This window comes from Peromyscus maniculatus, chromosome 3 (assembly GCF_049852395.1).
Source record: "Peromyscus maniculatus bairdii isolate BWxNUB_F1_BW_parent chromosome 3, HU_Pman_BW_mat_3.1, whole genome shotgun sequence".
NCBI classification, from domain to species: Eukaryota; Metazoa; Chordata; class Mammalia; order Rodentia; family Cricetidae; genus Peromyscus; species Peromyscus maniculatus.
In genome coordinates this window covers 157,012,620-157,036,571 of record NC_134854.1, presented here as the reverse complement: position 1 = coordinate 157,036,571, position 23,952 = coordinate 157,012,620, and the positions used below count along the sequence as shown (strand labels likewise).

Genomic DNA, 23,952 nt, shown 5'->3' with positions numbered 1-23,952 from the left:
TAAGCCAAATATCAAGAGTACATGGTCAACCTGGGCTACTTAGTTACTTCCAAGCTGGCCTGGGCTACATAGTGAGACTCTATCGCAACAGAGCAAAAAAAGGCATTCCAAGTTAGTAGCAGATCAAAGTGGGACCAGAATATACATTCCTCCCAGACAAGCACGGTTCTGTCTGTCGTACTGTGACATCTAACTGCCCAACACAAAGTTTTGGTGCGAAACATAGTTTGTTTCTCTTTTTCCAGTCTGCTCTATACACAGCTCATGCTGACGTTGACGAGCTAATCACAAATGTACAGGCGTTTTAGCCAACTTGACAGGAATTTTAGTGTTTGAGATGACCATCTCATTAAGACAAAAATGTCTTAGTATATAAATCGATTGCCACACCCAGTGATAAACACACAAATGTGCAAAACTATGTGTATTCACTCTGAAAGGAAACTAAGAAACCTTGAGGCAGTTAGGGTACCAGCTGATACAGTCCCAAAAGTTATGGATATTTTGTTCCCTTGGGGTAGTGTGTGTGTGTGTGTGTGTGTGTGTGTGTGTGTGTGTGTGTGTGTAGATATATATGTGTATACATAGGGCAAAATATTTGAAAAATCCCACCAAAATGATGTTCATAACCTGTAATCATAGGCGACTACCCTTGCTCATAAATTAGAAATACAATTTAAAGCTGAGCGTGGTGACTCACACCTGAAACTCAAGGCCTTGGGGTATGGAGGTAGGGGATCGGGAGTTCGAGGCCACGTGCTGGTTAGTTTTAACTGTCAACACAACTAAGAATCATCAGGGAAGAGACTCTTGAGGGATTGTCTAGGTCAGGTTGACTTTTGATGGTTAACTGAGATGGGGACCCACCCTGAATGTGGGGGCACCATGTGATGGGCTGTGCCCTGGACTGTAGAAGAGGAGAGAATGCTGGCTGAGTACCAAGTACACAGCAAGGATGCATTTGTTCTCTTCCTCTTGGCTTGCATGTGTCTTGACCTCCCTGACATGATGGACCGGAACCTGGACTTGTAAGCCAAGCAGATCCTTCCCTTCCCTCAGTGGCATCTTGTCAGACATTGTATGACATCAACAGAAATGAAACCAGAACAGCCATCTTCAGTTGCTGAGGGAATCTGAAGCCAGCCTGGGCTACATGAGACACTTTATGTACTGGCTAGTTTCGTGTCAACTTGACACAGGCTAGAGTCATCTGGGAGAAAGGGACCTTAATTGAAAAATGCTTCCATAAGATCTGGCTGTAGGCAAGCCTGTAGGGCATTTTCTTGACTAGTGATTGATGGGGAAGGGCTCAGCCCATTGTGGGTGATGCCATCTCTGGGCTGGTGGTTCTGGGTTCTATAAGAAAGCAGGTTGAGCAAGCCAGGGAGAGTAAGCCAGTAAGCAGCACCCTTCCATGGCTTCTGCATCAGCTCCTGCCCTGTGTGAGTTCCTGCCCTGACTTCCTTCAGTGATGGACTAGGATGTGGACGTGTAGCCACATAAATGCTTTTCTCCCCAAGTTGTCTTGGTCATGATGTTGCATCACAGCAACAGTGACCCTGACTAAGACGCTGTATAGGAAAGAGAGAAGGAAAGGGAAAGGAGGGGCAGGGGAGGGCGGAAGGAAATGTGAAACCATCTGCTAAAAAGTTCCGCAGCAGTCTGGTGTTGACAAGGCTGTGAGGAAAGAGGGCATTGTCCTAAACACTGGTCAGAATTGGTATAGTTTGTATGAAAACCAGGCACTCGTGCCCCTGACCCAGCAGCCCCCTTCTAGGGTTACCCCAAGGACACACTGGCAAATGTGCAACGAGGCAGGTGTGCGAAGCTGCTCATCACAGGTCGGGAATCAGATTTCAAACTACCCAAATGCTGGGAGGACCAAGCGTGCAAACGAAGGCGCTCTGACAAACCCAGCATCTGTTTGGGGATAACCTCGGAGGTTGTCACTAAGTATAAAAAAACGTAAGATGAAGAGCGTGCTGCTTACATGCTGCCTTCTACATAGGAAGATAAGGGTGGATGGAAGTGTAGAGAGAGACATAGATGATAGGCAGGTAGAGAGATGGTAGATAGAGATATAGAGATGATAGATAGATAGATAGATAGATAGATAGATAGATAGATAGATAGATAGACAGACATTTTTTCTGATCAAGAATAAACAATAAGTCTAGGGAGAGGGTTAGGGGTAAAGTATCTTGTTGCCAAGCCTGATGATCTGGGTTCAATCACTATGTAAACATAGTGAAAGGAGAGAACTAACTCCTACATATTGTCCTCTGATGTCCATATGTGCAGGGTGGCAGATGTGTACACACACACACAAACACCTTCCACCCCTCCCAAACAAAAATATAAAATATAATTTAAACACTTTTAAAGAATAAAACCCTAGGGGGCTGCAGAGATGGCTCAGCAGTTAAGAGCACTGGGTGCTCCTGCAGAGGACACAGGTTCAATTCCCTGCACCTACAATTGGGTTCACAACATGTATGTGACTCCAGTTCTTAGATCTTGTGCCCTCTTCTGGCCTCCTTGGGTACTGCATGCATAAAGATGACGTCACCAATCAGTGCTCAGTGATATTGTGTGTCCTTTCACAGCCCTTGACGATGTCCCAAGTTCAGTTTCTGAATGCCGTTGGTGACCTGCTGGACCTCATCCCCTCGCTGTCTCCCACAAAAGACGACAGCATGAAGGTGTTTAAGAGATGGGACATGGGCCACTGTTCTGCTCTTATTAAGGTGAGGCCCAGAGCTCCTTCCTGTCTTCTTCCCCCCACACAGACTTTTTATTAGCATATACTAATTAGACACCATAACCAGTTTCACTAATCACATTTTCAACCCACTTTTTCCATATGTCTGTCGCCCATATATTGCAAACCTCTCCCCACCCCTGGCTGGCTACGGACCACTGCATAGACCTTCTGTGGTAATAAAGAACCAGCAGGAACTTGGATGGGGGAATGGGACATGATATTGCCTACTTCTTCCACAGTTCTGCCTGTGCTGGATACATGTGCCATTCCTACCTTCCAGATTCTTCTGTTTTACACTTTTGAAGGACGGTCTGTGTCGCAGACATTAAATGTTAATGTTGGCCATATTTTCCAATAACAAAGAAAGCAATAATAGTGGAAGAGATCCCTCAGCAGGTAAAGGCTCTTGCTGCCAAGCCTGATGGCCTGAGACCCAGAAGGAGAGAACTGACTCCCACAAATTGTCCTCTGACCTCCACATGTATACCATGGCACACTCACATCCACAGGAATACATACACATGCTCACACAAGTAAACAAATGTAATTATTTTTAAGAAGAGAGCACCACAAATGTAAGTTGGCACAAATCCCTGAGGGCCCCCCACATGTATTACACACCCAGTTACTATATGCCTGCGACACTGACCATGATTTTGCCTGCAGGTCCTTCCTGGATTTGAGGACATCTATTTTGCCCACTCGAGCTGGTACACATACGCAGCCATGCTCAGGATCTACAAACACTGGGACTTCAGCATAAAGGACAAAGACACCAAAAGCAGCCGGCACTCCTTCAGCAGCTACCCGGGTAAGCGCCTTTAGTGGGAGATCTAAGCATGTTTTCGAATAGGACTTGGGTGATGGGAAGTTAACTGGAAGGAGAGATGAAAGGACCCCAGCTGGGGTACAGTTGGATGTTTGGAGGGTTGCTTGAAGAAATAAAACTGTCTCATCTGACGCCGTACTTGGCTTCACAGAGCTGCCACGTACTTTGCAAATGTAAGCAGATGCGTCTGAACTGTCGAATGCTAAGAGAACACTGAGGTGTCTATTTCCCAGGCTGGGTGGTGCCAGCTGAGGAATTCCCCTGCCTTTGGTGTCTCCGTTTCCCCATTCACAGCAGTGTGCCCACGCTTCACGTGGCGTGTGACCCCTAGGACATGGCCAGTGGATGACTGAGTGTGGACATTAGCCCTTGCGCAGCAGACGGGAGAGCCGGGACCCGCAGTATCATTGCATAGCATGGGTTCTGTCTTAGTTACCTTTTCTGTTGCTGCAATAGAATGCCCGGACGAAAGCAACTTAAGGGAGAAGGGGTTATGTTGGCTGACAGTTAGGGGTGTGCAAGTCCTGGAGGCAAGAGCTTGAGGCAGCTGGCCCTGCTGTATCCACCGTCGGGAAGCAGAAAAGAGATGACTGTTCCTCTTCAGCCTCCTTTCTTCTGTTTCTCCAGCCTGTGTCCCAAGTCAGGGAAAGGGGCCGTCACCTGCTGTTAGGCTGGTGTTCCCACCTCCATTAACCTAGTAAAATAATCCTCCACAGGCTTAGCCAGAGCTAACCTAAGCTAGGTAATCTCTCACAGGTGTGCCCAGAGGCTTGTCTCCTGGGTGACTGAAGATCCTATCAAGTCGATGATCAGCATTAAATTAACCATGACAGCTTATAGAAGGTTTTTTTTTTATTTGTTTGCTTAGGCTTTTTGTTTTGTTTTGTTTTAGTGTGGTTTTTGGTTTTGTTTTTCAAAACAGGGTTTCTCTGTGTAGACCCAGATGTCCTAGAACTCACTCTGTAGACCAGGCTGGCCTCAGACTCACAGAGATCCGCCTGCCTCTGCCTCCCGAGTGCTGGGATTAAAGGCGTGCGCCGCCGCCACCGCCACCCAGTGAGCTATAGACGTTTAATAAACTTTAGGATTAGCCCAAAGAGGACAAGCGCCACATCCGCTCTGTGAGGAAAGAGCAGTTGACACTTGAGATGAATTGTAACTGGAATTAGAACAGAAGAGAGGGATAGGCGGTCTCAAAGAGGAGGACTAGCAAATGCCAGTGTCTAGAGGACAGTTGGGGATTGTCAGTGAACCAAGGCCAAGGATAATGAAACAGAGAGGGCACAACTATAGATCAGCGGGCATGTCGAGAGATGGGGGCAGAAATGTGAAGCCAGTATTTCCAGAGCCCCAACTTCTTGAGAATAGAATATAGATTTAGGGATGGGCACAGCGGAGCATGCCTTTAATCCCACCACTCGAGGCAGAAGCAGGCAGGGCCTTGTGATTTTTTAGGTCAACCTGGCCTACATAGCGAGTTCCAGGTCACTTAGGACTACACAGTGAAACCCTTTATGGAGACAGAGAGAGAGAGAGAGAGAGAGAGAGAGAGAGAGAGAGAGAGAGAGAGAGAGGAGAGAGAGGAGAGAGAGGAGAGAGAGGAGAGAGAGGAGAGAGAGGAGAGAGAGGAGAGAGAGGAGAGAGAGGAGAGAGAGGAGAGAGAGGAGAGGAGAGAGAGAGAAGGAAGAAATAAAGAAGAGAAGGAAGAGAAAGAGGAGAGAAAGAGAGAAAGCAGAAAAAGAGAGGAAAAAGCAAAGGAAGGAAGGAAGGAAGGATGGATGGATAGATAGATAGATAGATAGATAGATAGATAGATAGATAGATAGATAGATAGATAGATAGATAGATGATTGATAGACAGACAGACAGACAGCTAATGAGATTAACTAGTTGGTCAATCAGCCTGCTGCCAAGCCTAAGGACCTGAGTTTGATTCCCAGGACCTTCATGGTGGAAGGAGAGAACTAACTTCTGCAAATTATCCTATGACCTCCACATGTGCACCACATGTTATATGCTCCCACATATGATAAATAATTTAACATGTAATTTTAAATGTTTGTAAAAGAATACATAAGTCAATACAGGTAATACAGAGACCCTTCTAGATCAGCTGAAACTCCAAAAACAACAAAAGACTTTTAGAAGCAAGGTCTTGCTGTGTGGCCAGCCTGGTCTCCACACCCCTGCCCTGACTCCCTAGCCATCACCCCTTGTGCCTCCACACCCAGCACAAGAGGCATCTCCATCCTCCAGGTATTTTTTCAGGAGCCCACGGAACATTGTAACCCACGTGTGCTCTAATTAGAGAGCTCTGTTTTCAACAGGACCTAGAGGACTGAATTGGAGACGACTGGTTGGTTAAGGGATCAGCCATGTTGGATTCATACTGTAGATGTGGAATTGGCTTTGGCATGAAGCTGGCACCGCGGAGATTGGGTTCTCCTCTGTGGAGAATGCCGGGGTGGTTGGGTGGAAGAGAAGTGGGGTGTTAGTTTGGGGTCGAAGAGCTGTGACCTGGAAGCTCTTCTAAACCTGAGGGAGGAGATTAAGAATCCCTCAGTCAATAGTTCAGTGCAACGTGCCACACTTTTGAGATTTCCTGACAGTAGATCTTACATGTTCTTACCATGTACACACATGAAAAGGTGTGTGAGCCGATGGAGGTGTTGTTTGGCTACTATACATGAATATTCCATACAGATGGCTGAGTAGTTAGAGCACTCACTGCTCTGTGAGGACCCAGGTTCAATTCCTAGCACCTGTATCGAGTGGCTCACAGCTACAAGTCACTTTAGCTCCAGGGATAGAATGCCCTCTGGCCTCTGCGGCACCTGTACACAAGTACTACATATAAACTCATGAAGGCACACACACACACACAGAGAGAGAGAGAGAGAGAGAGAGAGAGAGAGAGAGAGAGAGAGAGAGAGAGAGAGAGAGAAATACACATAAAGATTTTTAAAAACATGTGAAGCCTTGAATATATACAGGTTTTATTTGTCAATTATGCCATAGTAAAACTTGAAGATGGAAATTAATTAGGACATAAACAAATGACTTAATAGTTCAGATATTTACATTAAAATTAAACAAAAGAAATATAAAATTTAAAAAATTCCTGAGTCAGAACATACACATCAAGTCATGAAGCAAAGACTCAACACTTCTTGGAAATGATGGTGACTGGGATGGTCTAGACTCCTTCTGCAGATTCAGCCATGTTGGACATTTCATATGTTCATTTCACAATGTGCTGTGCTCTTGACCTGGGGTTATGAAGTGGCTATTGAGATGATTTTCATGGAGCTGAGTATGGTAACTGAAGTCTATAATCACAGTACTTGAAAAGCTGGGGCACGGGCCGGGCAGTGATGGCGCACGCCTTTAATCCCAGCACTCAGGAGGCATAGCCAGGCGGATCTCTGTGAGTTCGAGGCCAGTCTGGACTACAGAGTGAGATCCAGGACAGGCACCGAAACTACACAGAAAAATCCTGTCTTGAAAACAAACAAACAAACAAAAGCTGGGGCAGGAGGATTGCTGTGAGTTTAAGGCCAGTCTGGGCTGTATTATAGTTCTGCCCTGTAGTCCTGGTTTGTGGGAAAAGGAAGCAGGAGGATCAGAAGTCAGAGGAAACCTCTGTTCACGGTGAAACCCTGCCTCAAACAACTACTAATAAGCATTTTCTTTGAAGTTTCTAAGCTTGAATGCCTGTTAAAGTGTGCTCAACATTCCCACCCTGTTCCTTAAATGTTAGTGAGCTTCAGTTTTTTCAATAACAACAAAAACGGGCTAACAAAATGTCACTTTGTAAAAGTGCACACATTAGAGTGTATTTATTCAACCTTGATTTTTCTTTTAAATCATTTTTTTATTTAGTAATTATTATTACACTTTTGGCAAGATATTTGTGATGAGGAGCTGGAGAGATGGCTCATCAGTTAGCACTGGCTGCTCTTGCAGAGGACCTGAGTTTGATTCCCAGCACTCACATGGTGACTCACATCTGTAACCCCAGTCTCAGGGGATCCAAGGTCCTCTTCTGCCCTTGTGGGCACCAGGCACACACATGGTTCATACACACATAGAATAATAAAATAAAACTAAAAAAGCATGATGGAGAGCAAGAGAGGCACATTGTTTAATAGTACAAAATGTACATTCTCATGACACATGGATGAAATTAAAATAAGAAAGCGATGACAGGGATGAGCAGTTGGCTCAGCACAGGGACTTGCTACCAGACCTCATGACCTGAGCTCCAACCTCAGGACCCACAAGGTGGAAAATAAAGTAAATTTTTTTTTAATTTTAATTTTACGTGGATGTATGTTTTGCCTGCATATATGTCTGCCTATCACCTGTGTGTCTGGTGCCCATGGGGGCCAGAAGAGGGCGTCATATACCCTGGAACTGGACTTACAGATGGTTGTGAGGCATCATATGGGGGGGGGGGGAATTGAACTGGGTCCTCCACAAAAGCAACAATCGGTCTTAATCACTGAGCCATCTCTCCAGCCCCCTAATATTTTTTAATAAAATTGAAGTGGGAACACAGAAGACAAGCCAAGTTAGCCATGCACTGGGGAGAAGTCAGTAGGACAGTACGGCATGGGCGTCAGACTCTGCAGGGGTGAACGGCCGCGCAGAGGAGGCCAGGAAGGAGGAGGTCAGCGCAGGACCCTTAGACGACATGTGGAAGCGACCTAAGCGGAGCTTGGCTTCCAACGGTCCAGCTCACCAGACGTGGAGAACTGGAGGGCTAATGTGAAATGTGGAACGCTGGTGCAGCCCTTCAGGTAGCTGGCACCACCCTAATGCTTCCTAAGTGGTCGGTCTGTGTATAGGTAGGACGCAGTTGTCCGTCTTCCAGAAGGAAACAGAACGTTAAGAGAGACCTCGAGAGTGGTGCCCTTCATCATGTGTGCCCTTTGTCCTACCTAGCCAGGATCTTGTCAATTTAGTGTGCGTGCGTGCGTGCGTGCGTGCGTGCGTGTGTGTGTGTGTGTGTGTGTTATGTTGTGTGGTGTGTGTGTGTGATGTGTGTGTAGTGTGGTGTGTATGTGTATGTGGTGTGTACTGTGGTGTATGGTGTGTGTGTGTGTGTGTGTGTGTGTGGTATGTTGTGTGGTGTGTGTGTGATGTGTGTGTAGTGTGGTGTGTATGTGTATGTGGTGTATGGTGTGTGTGTGTGTGTGTGTGTGTGTGTGAAGGGGGACAGCTTATTGGAGTCAGTTTTCTTTTTCCCATGTGGGTTCTGGGGATTGAACTCATGTTGTTAGGTTCACTGCAGGCACCCTTACCCCCTGAACCATCTCGCCAGTCCTAAGGCAGGAATCCCCAAAAGTCAATCACCTACAGCAGGTGTGTGCCCCGGCACAGGGGGTAGACGGACAGGATACTCCTTCACACTGTGTCCGTCAGTATAACCAGGGATTTACTTGTGGCGAGCACACTTCAGCTTGTCAAAGCCGATCTGTGTTCTGCAAAGCCTCCCTTAGCTCTACGGAGACAGGGGTGTGTGTGTGGGGGGGTGTTGTGTGCCTTAGGCTGGGAGAGCCAGTGAAGAGTTTATCTCCCATACCCATGTCAGCTGTTAGGCAAAGCAGACCATGACGTTTCAAAGTATTTCCAGTGAGGGCCAGAAAGCTTCTAGAACAGTGGTCCTCAGCTTTCCTCATGCTGAGACCCTTCTGTACAGCTCCTCATGTTGTGGTGACCCCAACCATAAGGTTATTTTGTTGCTACTTCATAACTGTAATTTTGCTACTGTTATGAATCATAATGTAAATATCTGACATGCAGGATGGTCTTTGGAGACCCTTATGAAAGAGTCCTTCATCCCCCTGAAGGGGTGTGACCCACAGGTTGAGAACTACTGTTCTAGAATAGAATGCTGTCCAAGGGCTGTCTCTAGAGCTTCTAAAACTGTGAACAAGTATTTTCTTGTAGTATCACCACCTACAGAGACAACTTTATGTAACTCAGTGGGAGGCAATAAAGCCCGTGGAAGCCAGATTTGTCTTTGAAGCAGCCTTGGAGGGGGCAGGAGCAGCTGCTCTGAAAGACTGCCTACCACATGAAAGGAGCCTGTGGGGTGAGCTGGCCCCACAGGGCCAGAGGCGGAGCTGCAAGTACAGTTTCCTGTCACATGGTCTACCCCCACACCTGGCCAGAGCTGGAACAGGAGCCGGTGCTGCCCTGGGAACAAGGCCCACAGGTGACCTGGGCGGGTCTGAGGCTTTGAGCACACCCTCTGTGATAAACGTTGCTCCAAGTCATGTTATATTGATATGACATCTGGGACATGAGCATGCTGCAAAGAATAGACCGAGGGCCAGCTGAAGGAGTTTGCTCTCCAGGACCACGCAATGGGCACACGTGTGTGTGTGTGTGTGTGTGTGTGTGTGAGAGAGAGAGAGAGAGAGAGAGAGAGAGAGAGAGAGAGAGAGAGACAGAGACAGAGACAGAGAGAGAGACAGAGAGAGAGAGGAGAGAGGAGAGAGAGTGTAGGGAAGCTAGAAAAAGGGTCCCAGGAAAAGGAACAGGCAGTAAGGGCCCATATCAGTCCCTCTCTGCACTTGGCATTCTTGGCCAACAGAAGGAGATTTAGAAATTTTCTAGAAAGATTGTTTCTACGCTAGACACCAATCAGGAACATGATATCTACTGTGTTCTACCTGGTTAGTCACAGGGTGGCAGAAGATGTAGATGACTCTAAGGAAGGCATTTCAAAGCCAAGTAGGTAGGTGTGGGACTTGAGCCCAGAGCTGATCTAAGTGTTTAGATCAGCAGTACTCGGTTGCTGTACCTTGCTATATCTTCAGCGTTCTTGGGACATCGCATGGTAACTGCTACAGGCCATCATAACAAGTTAACAAAATGGCTAATAATCATCGGAATTATTTGAGTGTTAGTACTTAAAAAGATTAAAACCGAAGCTGGGTGTTGTGGTGTTTATCTATATTCTCAGCACAAAGCAATAGGAGTTCAAGGCAGCCTGGGCTACATGAGATCTTGTCACAAAACAGAACAAGCAAACAAGATCAACCAGGTTGATGTAAACACCAGATTCATATCAACTGACCTTCTCCTTGACTTGAGCACAAGTATTCATTGAAGTATTTGGTTGATGTCTTGTAGTTTTACATACAGCATTAATCAGTTTTTCATCACTAAATGAAATACCTGGTCAGGCATAGTGGCGCACACCTTCAACTCCAACACTCAAAAGGCCCAAATAGGCAGATCTCTGTGAGTCCCAGGCCAGCCAGGGCTACATGGAGAGACTCTCTCTTAAAAATAATAAACAGAAAAAAATGTATAAAAATGCCAGGTAGTGGTGATGTATGCCTTTAATCCCAGCAGAGACAGGTGGATCTCTGTGAGTTCGAGGCCAGCCTGGTCTACAAAGTGAGTTCCAGGAAAGGCACAAAGTTACACAGAGAAACCCTGTCTCAAAAATAAATAAATAAATAAATAAATAAATAAATAAATAAATAATAAACAGACAAGTAGATGGGTGGATGGATGGATAGGTGGGGAAAAAATGAAAAATGAGTGGTTTATTTAGCATGCAGATTGGGGAGTTCCACAGCACAGTGTTGGCAAAAGCTTGGTTCTGAGCTCCATTACAAAGCCAGAGCATTGTCAAAGCCATTGCATCTCAAGTCAGGAACAGGGAAGAGGGAGAGTGCTGGAGAGCCTTAGACCTTCTCAAGGAGACCATGAGAAGCATTGGTCAGCTTGGCCTCAGTGACAGGGTTCTCTTGGAAGGCCCCACCTCCCCAAAGTGCTACTGTCCCCCCAAAACAACAGTAAGACCCCAATCTTAATAGACCCTTGAGAGACCCTAAACCATATTGAAGTTGGGCATATATTTTAATTAAATTCATTCTTAAATAAGTTTTGGTGCTACCATAATTAAAATGAATTTTTTTATTCCTTTTTCCAATTGTTGTTCATCACATTTGTGTGTGTGTATTAGTAAGTCCTAGCTACATAACAAAGAGTCCTAAAAATTGGCAGCTTAGCACAGTACTAGTCATTAGCATCTCATAGGTTCTGTGGACCCACAACTCCAATGGGTACAGTGAGGAAAGAGTGTCTGGGCCTCAGCTAGAAGACACACAGACTGAGGGCCTGGAGGGCTGACGTGCTGGGGATTCCAAGGGCACTCACGGGGCTGGTAGGGTAGCTGGCACTCCTTCCTCTCCATTTTAGGCTCTCCTCAGGAGGGACTAAGAGTCTCCATGACAGGGTGCTTGGTCTCCACTAAATCAAGAGACACAGGATACCGTGCTAATCTGCCTATTATGACCTAGCTCAGAAGTCACACATGACCTCTCCTGCCACATTCTAGTTATTAGGAGTGAGGGACTATGGCCAGCTTACATTAAAGGCAACAAACTAAGACCTAACTTTTGAAACAAAAAGTGTCGAAGTATTTGTGGGCAATTCAAGGCCACCACTGTACCCTGCATTCAGGTGGCTGCAAGAGAGGATTGTGAGTTTGAGGCCAGCCTCGGGTACATAGTGAAACTCCGTCTCAAAAAACCAAAAGCAAACAAGACACTATGTAGACAGTGATTTTTTTAATTATTATTTTGTTTTTGAGACAGGGTTTCATTATGTAGCCCTGGCTGGCCTGACCCTTGCTATGGAGACCAGGCTGGCGTCTCTCACAGACATGCCCCTGCCTTCACCTCTAGAGCGCTGGGGTTAAAGGTGTGTACCACCTGCCTCAGACAATACCTCTCATTGTTCCTCACTTCTCTGAGACCTTTCTATGTTTGTTTATTGTACATGTAGATGTTTTGACGCCACATGTGTGTGTGGAGAACAACCAGAGGGACTCTGCTCTTTTCCTGTGGTGGGTCTGGGACTAGAACTCAGGTCTTTGGGACTAGGGGCAAGTACTTTTTTTACCCACTGAAATGGCTCTGAGTTTCATGAATTGGCTTCTCACCAGCCCAAGACATCTAGTAGATTTTGTAGGTGTCTTGGGTTTTTCCTATACACAAGAGAGTATCATCTCTGAAGAACATTTTACTCCTTCCTTCCTTTCTTTCTTCCTTCCTTCCCTCCCTCCTTCTTTCCTTCCTTGCTTACCTCTGATGACTTCCTCCCATGGTTAGTCTGGTAGACCTTGAGGGTCTTGAGGGTGATACTCGGCTGGATGAAAACCTTCCCCTGCCTCCTGCTGTCAGGACACAAAGATTCGCCTCCAGCCGCAGGTTTCCTAAGCTGTGGGCTCTCCAGCCATGCTTCTTCTGTGATAACATCCCTTCTCTTCCTACTGTGCTGAGTGACCTTGTCAATGAATGTTTGGTTTTTATTTTACCAAATCCTTTCTCAGCACCTATTGAGAGGAGCATTGACTTTTTTATTAACATAGTGATTGCTTAATGTCTATTGATTTTCAGATATTAAGCTAGTTTAATATTCCTAAGTTAATCCTAATCATGATCCATTGTTTAGGTTTTTTATTCAAATTACCAATACTTTGTTAAGGATTTTTTTTTTGTATATCCAGGAGATATACAAAAGGTATTTTTGTAATACCAAGAGATATTGGTATGTTTTCCCTCTGTGATAACAGTGTTAGCACCAGGGTGAGTGCACCTGTGTGTCCTAGACATAGAACCATTCCTTCCTCTTAAATCCTGTGAAGGAGTCTCTAAGGACTGATATTATTTTCTCCTGTAATAGGATTTGAATAGGATTCACCAGTGAAGTCACTAAGGCATGGGATTTTTCTGGAATGTTCTTAGGAATTTAGTTTTTTTTTGTTTTGTTTTGTTTTTTTTCTTGTTACAAGCTCTAGCTGTCTAATTCTTGAATTTGTGTCTTTTAAGGGTTTTTTCCCCCTGTTTCTTCTAAGGAAACAGTAAAAATAAATAGGAAGTTCTTTATAATATGTCCCTTGACATTTTGCTGTCTACAGTAAACTGTGGTCATGTCCCCGGTCCTTCTCATTATCATGCTAGTTTGTACTGCTCTTGTGCATTTGTTTTATTGATATTTTCCAAAAGCCAAATTTTAGTTCCATTCATTTGCTCTCTGTTCTTCATCAAATCTTCTCCTTTATTGTTTCCACTTTATCATTATTTTCTTTCTATCTACGTACTTCACAAGCTTATATAACTGATTGGGATCTATCAAGAGCAAATAAAACTATGAACTGTTGACAATATCCTTTCACAGCAGTGTTTGGCCCATTAACAGTTAAGGTAATACATATCTGCCATTTTGACACAGTTTCCTGATATCATCTGTCTTGTTTCTCTGTTCCTCACTGCTTGGCTAATATGAGCATTTTAACACAATGGTCTAAAAACTTCTCTATTTGGGGCTGGAGATGGCTCAGTGGTTAAGAGCACTTGCTGCCCTTGTGGAGGGCCTGTATCTGGTTCCTAGCACCCATGTGCAGCTCACAACTTCCTGTAACTGCAGTCTCAGGAGCTCTAATACCCTCTCCCAGGCTCCACAGACACCAGGCTGGACTCAGTGCACATAAACATGCAGGAAAATACTCGGGCACATAAAATAAGTAGATCTAGGCAATTCTAGGTTCATAGCTGGGTTGGTTGTCTGGCTGGCCATCTTTGCCCTGCATGGTCACTGTCACTGATCTTTAGGGCTGCAGTATACATCTTTAATGCACAGTTTACTTCAGGTGAATATTTGATTATATCTATCAAAACCTGGGTAGGGGTGGGGATATAGTTCAACTGGCAAAGTGCTTGGAAGTCTCAGGTTCAATCCCCTGTACCTATAAACTGGGTCTGGGGGCTTTTACTGATAATCCCAGAACTTGGGAGGTGGCGGGAGAAGGATCAGAAGTTTAAGATTATCCTCAGCTACATAGTGAGTTAGAGGTTAGCCCAGGATACAGGAGGCCCTGTCTCAAATAAGTAAATGACAGGGATGTGGAATAGTGAAAATTCTTTGCTATTCTTTTCATTCATATATATATTCTTTATTCATACATCTTCTAATGAAATAAGGATTTTATATATATTAAGATTGAAGTAGCTGGGCAGTGGTGGTGCACACCTTTTAATCCCAGCACTCAGGAGGCAGAGACAGGTGACTCTCTGTGAGTTCGAGGTCAGCCTGGTCTACAGAGTGGGATCCAGGACAGGCACCAAAACTACACAGAGAAACCCTGTCTCGAAAAAACACACACCCCAAAAAAAGATTGAAGTAAATTGCCAGTATTTTATATTTATATTTTATATTTACATTTATATTTATTTTATATTTGTGTGACTGGTAGCTTTTGTTTTCTTTGTGTTTGTTTATTTTCATTCAGCTTGTTGAACTTACAGGATTTGTAAAATAATATTTTTCATCATCTTTTAAGATTTTCAGCAATTACAGTTTCAAGCATTTTTCCATCTATCTCTCCTCTCATTTGGAGACTCCAGTTGTGTCTGCTCTACCTCCTAAGTGCTGGGCTGACAGTTGTACTTCCACACCTGGCTCTTACTGTTCTTCTAAAGACAGCACTGTGACTGGGTTAAGTCTCCCCCACGGGATCTCGGATCACCCAAATGACCTCTTCCATGACCCCATACACAGGAGGGGTCAGGACGCCAAACCTTTCCGTTTTAGAGATCACAGTGCAGTGTATAACAGATGGGGGAGGGAGCCCCATTCTCTGTTAACCAGTGTTGTGAAAGGGTTCATTTCTTCCCACATTTGGCCATTTTCTAGAACCTTCCTAGTGATTCTCATGAGAAATAGCATGGAGGCGCACACCTCAAATTCCAGCACCCAGGAGGCAGAGGCGGGCAGATCTCTGTGAGTTTGAGGCCAGCCTGGTCTATAGAGTGAACTCCAGGACAGCTAGAGCTACATAGTAAGACTTTGGAGAGAGAGAGAGAGAGAAAGAGAGAGAGAGAGAGAGAGAGAGAGAGAGAGAGAGAGAGAGAGAGAGAGAGAGAGAAATGCCAAAGATGGGGCCTGTTGAGCACTGTGAGAATTAGACCACACTCAAAGTTTGAATTAATTGGTATAAAGCTTGTTTGTGTTCATCTGTTATACAGTAAAAAGGGAAACAAAATCTTTTTTTTTTTCCTTTTTAAATTCCCTGCTGTGTGCCTGTGACTGAAATGTTGATAAACATTTGTCCCATACAGATTAGGTCATTTAATTTCTACCAAAAAATAAAAAACCTGACCAAGGGTATTTTATTTGATTCTTCAAAGACAGAAACAAGTTGAGAGAAGTTAAATTGGTCACATGGATAGATCAAAGTCACACAACTACATGGCTGAGTCCTGGGTTCAAACACAGTATATCTACCTGGCCATACCCATGCCTCTTTCCAGAAATGGCTCCATTCACATTAAACAGAAATGCCTACAAGGAAGGGAACCATGAACTCAGCCCCCAGGTGTGAGGAGCATTTGCTTAGAGACAAAAGCTGGAACCCATTCAGCGTGTCTCTAATTGAATCCAGTAATGGATTATCTGTAATGGAGGCTTTCTGGAACATTCTGAGTGAGCATCACCAAGCTGCATGTGTTCTCACTTTGCATTGTGTCTGAGGATCCCGTCTCCACCCAGAAACACACGTCTACAAACCTCTCAAATGCAATTGTCACTCAAAATTTTGGGGGGAATTTGCTGACCGTCCATATACAGTGTCACCCAGAGGAATTCATCTTAAGTGCCACAGTGATTGTGTGAGGTCAGAGGGCAACATGGTGGGAGGGATCAGTTCTTTCTGCCCACCTTTCCATGGATCCCAGGGATCAAACTTGGGCCACTAGGCTTGTGTAGTGGGGACTTTTACCCACTGAGCCTTCTGGCTAGCCCCAAAGGGCTTCTTTCTTATTCCCCGGTAGGGGTATTTAGAATAGCTCCTCGGTAATGCTAACATGCTGGGACCAAGCCCATCCTTTGCGACGCCAGCTGTCTGTGTGGCCCAAAGTACAAGCTTTGCAATAAGCACACATGGAAATGGAAGCCCAGGCTCCAAGCCCCAGGAGAGTTTAGTCAGTCTTCCAGGTCCATCATGTGGTGACTTTCCTAGGTTATAAAGTTGTCTGTTTAATAAAAGTATGCTGTGAACATTTTAACACACCATAATTGCTTTTCCTGATTTCATGTTACCTCTTTGATCTTGGAGACTCTGTCGTAAAAGTAAAATCTATACAAACGATTCACAAGCACGCACAGGCCAAAGTCCCTGCCCCCTGTTTGGAAAGGCTTGAAGCTAGAGAAGCAGGGAGTCAAAGCCGGACACTCCTCCCAGAAGATGACAGGCAGATTTTGTGGCGCTTGATTCCGGTTTCCTTAGGCTCCCTTTTGTGTGTGTGTTTACCTCCTGTGGCACCCTCCCTGGACAGGATAGGATGTCTTCTGGGGGGTCACACCTCTCTTAGTCAACTCCACAGCCCGGCTCAGAGCGCATCCTCCCTACATACCTCCAAGAATCCTGCTGTCTTTTTCCTTCTCTTCCCAGTGAACTGAACACTCACTGATTCCCCCAGCTCCACCCTGTGTAAACAGCTCCCCGTGAGTCACTTTTCTTGTTTCTAGTGTAGTTGTATCGTTGTGTGTGTGAATAATCATTGTTTTCTTTCGCATGACTACACATCTCTTCCCATCGCCTTGTCAGGTGTGTGTGGCTAGGAAAGAACTGTGTTCAAAGTCTGTCTGAGATGATTCCTGACTTGTTTACTCGCTTCGAGTAATTTAACTACTGTGTGTGTGTGTGTGTGTGTGTGTGTGTGTGTGTACATGCCATAGCATGCATGTGGAGGTCAGAAGACAACTCTCAGGGGTGGGTTCTCTGCTTTCACCATGTAGATTCCAGGGATGAACCTCAGATCATCGAGGCTTGGCGGCAAGTGCCTTTACCTGCTCAATATCCTCACTGGCCCTTAAAGTTTATTTTACGATTTATTTACTGAAAAAAGCCCCTCTTATTTCTTAATCTCAGCAAGGAAGTTACCTTGAGATGTTATCTGCAGGTTTATAAACCATTGGAAGTTTTCACTTTCCCCTAGCTGCTGTTAATTTGCCTTCCAGGGCTCCTAGTGGAGGATGGCAGCCAGGACAGACCTGACAGCCAGTGTTTCCCTTTCAGGCCGTGCGGGGACTTTGTAGCCTCCTTAAGTCTTGCTTGATGTCTTTATGCTGTACTATCTAGAGTCACCCTCCCCAAGTAGTTTTTGCAAACCAACTCCTCGTTGTCCTCGTTTTGTTTTCGCTGTTCCCAAACTCTGGGCAGCCTGTATTTTTCTCTCTCGGTAGTGAAGATCCATCCCCTACACCGCGAGTTCATCACTCAAGCGGTCATTCACATAAGCACGCCTGCCCTCTTGTGTCCAGAGAGGCTGCTACAGCAGGAGGTGGGTACCAAACCTGCTGTGTAGAAAGAAGCACTGGTTCTAAGCCAGGGATCTTCCTCCAGGGCTTGCTCACCTCGGCCGTGCACGCTTGTACAGTTTGGGCACTGCGAAGGGAACTCAGAAATGAATGGGATGTCCCTGAAAACTGGCCCAGCCTCTGTCCTGTGCCTGTGTCTTCCCAGAAATTGCATTGTATAGACTGGAGGAGATAACTCGCTCTGGCTTCTGAATCTCCTTGTGTAAGCTAATCCACCCTGTGGAGAAGCTCATTAAGTCAGTTGGACATCCTCTTACCATTTCACAGTCTTACTCTGAGACTCTGGGAATTAAACTTAGATTGTGAGAGCCGGATGGTGTCACGCACTCTCGGGCTATCAGAGGGGAAATAGCCATTGCCAGGTTTGGTGTGAGCTGTGCACGTAATTGAAATGCAGTCTCCCAAGCCATTTTGTTCTCATTTATTGAGGTAGATAAGAGTTTCATGTGGCCCAAGTTGGCCTTGAACTTGCTGTGTAGCTGAGGATGTCCTTGAACACGTGGTCCACTTTTCTCCACCTCTGAGGCACTAGAACTCTAGATGTGACCACCACACCTGGCCATGCTTCCAAGACTTTGCCTTGATGTGACCCCCTTATTGGACCCCACCCTTCCTAGTCCATTCCAGGCTCCTAATGGTTGCACAATGACACACATCATTCTGTTGGTGTACTTTCGGGTGTTACATGTATGTTCTTTTTGTACATAAGAAGGAAGACATTTATTTTAGAGTTTTAGGAGAGAGAAAATGAAAATCAAACTCGTTTCTTTAGATATTAATGTATATGAAAAGGCTAATATATTTTGAGTATAAAAAGGAAGTTAGTGTAAAGAAAAATACATTAAAGAGTTTGAGTTAGCCATTCGCAATGTGTACATTTATTTAAATATCAGATGTACATAGATATATACAGTTTTACCTTTTAGTTAACAAACCCAAACAAGGGAACCCCCAGGGATGGTTCAATGGTTAAGAGCACTTGCTGCTCTGCAGAGGGCCTAGATTTGGTTCCCACCACCCACATGGCAGCTCACAGCTATCTGTAATTCCAGGCTCCAGGGGTTCTGATGTCCTCTTCTGGCCTCCTCAAGCACTGAACATATGTGGTATAAGGAATACATACATACATGCAGGCAGACTATTCATACACATTGTGTGTGTGTGTTTAAGACAGAGTTCTCTGTGTAGCCCTGACTGTCCTTGAACTCACTCTGTAGACCAGGTAGGCCTCAAACTCAGAGATCTGCCGGCTTTTGCTTTCCAAGTTCTGGGATTAAAGGCATGCACCACCACTGCCTGGCTAAATTTAAAATATCCCAAAACTATAATACTAAGAGCCAGCAAGATGCCTCAGTGGGTAAAGGTGCTTGCTTTGAAATCCTTGGAATTCATATAAAGGTGGAAAGAGAGAACCGTTGATTCGAGTGCCTACTGTTATGATAAACACCATGACCGAAAGTATGTTGGAGGGGAAAGGATTTATTTCAGCTCACAGCCTATAGTCCATCACTAAGGGAGGGCAGGGAGGGAGCCTAGAGGCAGGAGCTAAAGCAGAAGCCGTGGAGGAGTGCTGCTTCCTGGCTTATTTAGTTTGCTTTCTTATTATGTCAGAACCACCAGCCCAGGGATGGCACTGCCCATAGTCATCTGGGCCCTCTCAGAGCAATCATTAGTCAAGCAAATGCCCCACAGGCTTGCCTATAGGCCATCTGATGGAGGCATTTTCTCAACTAAGATCCCCTCTTCCCAGGTATGTCCAAGTTCATGTCAAGTTGCCAAGACCAAACAAACAAAACCAGGACAAGAGCTGACAGCACCAAGTTGTTCTGTGGTCTTCACTTGTGTGCCACAGCACAAGTGTCTGCACACATCACATACGCACACAACCCTGAGAAACTGAATACAAATAAATAATAAAAACAAAATAGTAAGTGAGCAACAGTTTAGACAACAAAAAATGTAGGTATTAGTACTCAGATATGCCAGAAAGAACGGGGAGGATATGAAATGGTAGACATCTGGGCCCATGTCATCTGCTCTGTCATAGCAGAGGAGTTTAGACAGGGTGATTTTCAAATACAAGTCTGTTGCCTGCAGTTCTAGGCACTGGGGAGTCCAAGGGAGGGCCGCGGCAGACTCGCTGTCCGCTGAAGGTCCTTCTCTGTAGCTGGTACCTTTCGCTGTGTTCTCACATGGTGGAGGAGGCGAGCCTGCTCCCTCTGGCCCCTCTTCTAAAAGCTCTAGCCTCATCTTTGAGAACTGATCAGAGGGGCCTCGCCTGTGTCTGGCTCTCAGACATTCCTTGAACACGCTCCTCCTCCGTTGTCAACCTCCGCCAGCGATGACGATGCTCGGCTTCGCCCTGCTCCAGCCGTGACTGAGCTGCCTGTCCACACAAGCCGCAGCACAGACCTCAACACAATCCCGCATTGTCTCCGACATTTAGAAAACCCGGTGAACTGGGGTGTCAAAGTCTATGTTCAAACCCATGTTCAGGTTTATACATGTAGATTCATCTATGTTTAAAAGTCTCAAGTAAAATTTGTAAAACACAGATTAGAAAAAGGAGGAAGATGTCTACATTCTTAACTGCCTAGCAATGTAGCCTACTGATACCCTCCCTAATTACAAGTTCCTCAAAGTCCTGCCAAACGGTCCTAGTTCTGTCTGCTGTGTTCATACCAACTATGTAACACATAGCACCTATCCCCTAGCACTCATACACACACACACACACACACACACACACACACACACACACACACCCCTCAGGTTGCCAAACTTTCCTGGAAGAGAATCTAAGAGCGGGGTACCTAAGAGGCACCCATGTATGCAGCAGTCCATAGCTACAAAGCAGCCTTGTCAAAGTTGGGGGCGGGGCTGCTACAGAGAAAAGGACACCACAGCAGCCCCTTTGCCAGACCCCCAGTGTGTATAAAGCCCTGTGTGGTGGTCGGTGGCTGCCTGGACCATGTGCACACGTGATGACCCGTGCTTATGTCGTTCCTCTAGGGTTCCTGGAGTCTCTGGATGACTTCTACATTCTTAGCAGCGGCCTCATATTGCTACAGACCACCAACAGTGTATACAATAAAACCCTGCTGAAGTTCGTGGAACCCGAGACTCTCCTGGCCTGGCAAAGAGTCCGTGTGGCCAACATGATGGCAGACGGCGGTAAGGACTGGGCAGAGATCTTTTCAAAGCACAACTCTGGTAAGTGGTCCTAAGCAGTCACCCTCAGGCGTGCACCTATGCTAATTACGCCTTACAGTTGTTAATCAGTTGACAAGTTGATAGACCCATGTTGCCCTGTGTCTCCCAACATTTCAGGTACCTACAATAATCAGTACATGGTCCTGGACTTGAAGAAGGTTCATATCAAGAAGCGCCTTGACGAAGGCACTCTGTATATCGTGGAGCAAATTCCTACATACGTAGAATATTCGGAACAAACCAATGTTCTAAGAAAAGGTACCATCTTCCCAGCCTGTCAGGACTGAGTGCCTGTCTGTGTGTTCTGGCTTCGTTTCTGTTGTTGTGATACCCTGAGAGCAAGCAGCTTAGGGGTGGAACGGTTTATTTTACTTGCAATCCCACGTTACACTCAATCATGGTGGAAGAGTCAAGGCAGGAACCTGACGCAGCTAAATCTCCATGTCTGTGGTCAAGGGCAGAGAGGAAACGCGCCCATACACATGCTTACCACTCAGTTAGCTTTCTCTGCTCTTCCCTAGTCCAGGGTCCAAACCCACCCACTCTGGGGCTGTCTTCCAGACAGGCACACAGGCCGACCTGACTGAAACAATCCCTCACTGGGATCTCTTCCTGCATGAGTCTAGGTTGTGTGAAGTTGAAAGTAAAAACGCTGTGTGTGACAGGGGATGTGCTGTGTGACAGTGACTGATGGCTCTGTCACTGAGTGACAGTTACCCTGAAAGAATTATCATTCAACACAACATGTGAGAGGATACCTCATTCTCTCATGGGGGATTGGGATGCCCCCCGAGCCCCTCTGACCCTAACAGCTCTAACATTGCCTTCTGTCTTGAATGCTGGAAGTGAAGTTTTAAGTTCCACTCAGCACATCCTTGTGGGGTATTGCTCTGACTCAGGTGTCTCTATAAACTCTGGAGCGTCATATAGCAAAGGTCATGAGTCCAGAATAGGGAGAACTGGAGCAGGCCTGATGTACTGGGCCTAGTAGAACCTAACTAAAGAGGATACCATTAGTGTAAGGGGTCAGAGACGGTGGCCTTGGCCATCAAGGGTACAGCCCAGACAGGTGGAGCCCAGGAATTGAATCTTGGCTTCCCAACAATCTCAGGTAAATGACTCAATCTCTCCAATCCTTACTCTCTTCATATATAAGTCAGGGCAATTGTGATGTAGACCCACCAATCACTCATTATTTTAAATGCCAAAACTCAAAAGTCAAACATTATTGTTTTGATACCTGGTAATATATATATTCCAAACTAAACTAATTTGGTAGGAAAAGCTCCCCCAAACTATAAAACTGGGCTTGCGCGGTCTTCTGCCCTCACCCCTCATAAAGACATTGCTTATCATGATAGTCATTTTTTTTTGTCTCTGTGACAAATCACATGATGAAAACTTAGAAGAGGCAAGTTTTATTGTGAGTCACGGTCCTGTGTAACAGGTCCACAAGTCAAAATTTTAAGACTAGCCACTTTCCTACATTGACTCTTTTTAAAAGTTTTTTCATTGATATATATTGTCTATAACATTAGATTTCATACTGCCATTCTTGCACAGATGCATGTTTTTATCATTCTCTCCCTCACTTCCACCCCGACCCTCGCTAGTCCCTTTCCTCTTCCAAACTGGTCCCTTCTGCTTTCATGGCTTGTTTTTCTCTGGGCATGGGGGAGACATGTCGAGTTTGACTAGGGTGATTGACAGTAGCTTGGGTAACTTATCAGTGGTTACTACAGAGGAAAATGTCTCTAGGTCCCCTTAGGGCCAGTGCTTCCCAACCTTCCTCATGCTGAGACCCTTTAATACAGTTCTTGTTGGGGTGACCCCCCCAACCATAAAATTGTTTTGTTGCTACTTCATATTGTAATTTTGCTACTATTATGAATTGCAATGTAAATATCTGCTATGCAACCCTCAAAGGGGTCGCGACCCACAGGTTGAGAGCCACTGCTCTAGACACCCTTCTGGGCCTTTTCCTCGTGTTCTGTTGCTTGGTCACAGGAAAGTTCCAGATAAGCATCATGTTAACCATTCCACTGAGGGGATAAAAGGCTCAAGAAGAAATAGGAGATGCTCTCAAATACAGATACTGTGCAACCATTCTTTAAATTAAAAAAAAAAAAATGCCTCCCAGTCTTTGAAAGCATCTCTGGGATGGAGGTAGTTTTGCTTTTGAGAGCCAAGGCAGGCAACTGAGCTTGGTATCTTGCTTACAGGAGGGGATGGTAATGCTTAAACATCACCAGGTTGATCTGGAAATAAATAAGCTTCCATAGTAAGTGGTTGTTTTTTTTTAATTATGAGACTTTAATGAGAATGTGAAGGACAAAAGAGACACTGTTTTGAGGGAGCTGTTCTTATAGTATTAATTATCAATAATTAATTTAATACCAAGACTGGCACTACTGTAAGTAACTGGAGCTGCTTGAACACATTTAGTGTCTGCAGTGAACCTTAAAAAGAAAGGATTATTTATTTGTACGATACTGGATTAGTTACGTTGTATTGTTGATCTTCAGCCTACGGGCCTAGCATATCTGACCAACTTTCCTGTGAAGCAGGATTTCTTGAAGGGCTGTCGTACCTTGTCTTGGCAAGGTTTGGCAGTCCTTTCTTTCGGGTCCTGCTTGTCCATTTTGGACAGCCTACTGTCGGCAGTCAAACAAGGACACTTTCTTGCCCACTGGCTAACTTTTGCTGCAAAGAAAGTAAACTCAATATAGAGTTTGCT

At 45.3% G+C, this 23,952-nt stretch overlaps 1 protein-coding gene across 1 annotated transcript in view; it reads left to right on the top strand.

Annotated features, from left to right (window-relative positions):
* Plbd1 (phospholipase B domain containing 1) overlaps positions 1-23,952 on the top strand; it is a 58,704-nt gene that overhangs the window by 21,032 nt on the left and 13,720 nt on the right. The window contains exons 5-8 of the mRNA XM_006976516.4: positions 2,607-2,747; positions 3,431-3,575; positions 21,015-21,215; positions 21,333-21,473. Of these exons, the coding sequence (XP_006976578.1) occupies positions 2,607-2,747; positions 3,431-3,575; positions 21,015-21,215; positions 21,333-21,473 (628 nt within the window). The remainder of the gene's footprint in view (positions 1-2,606; positions 2,748-3,430; positions 3,576-21,014; positions 21,216-21,332; positions 21,474-23,952) is intronic.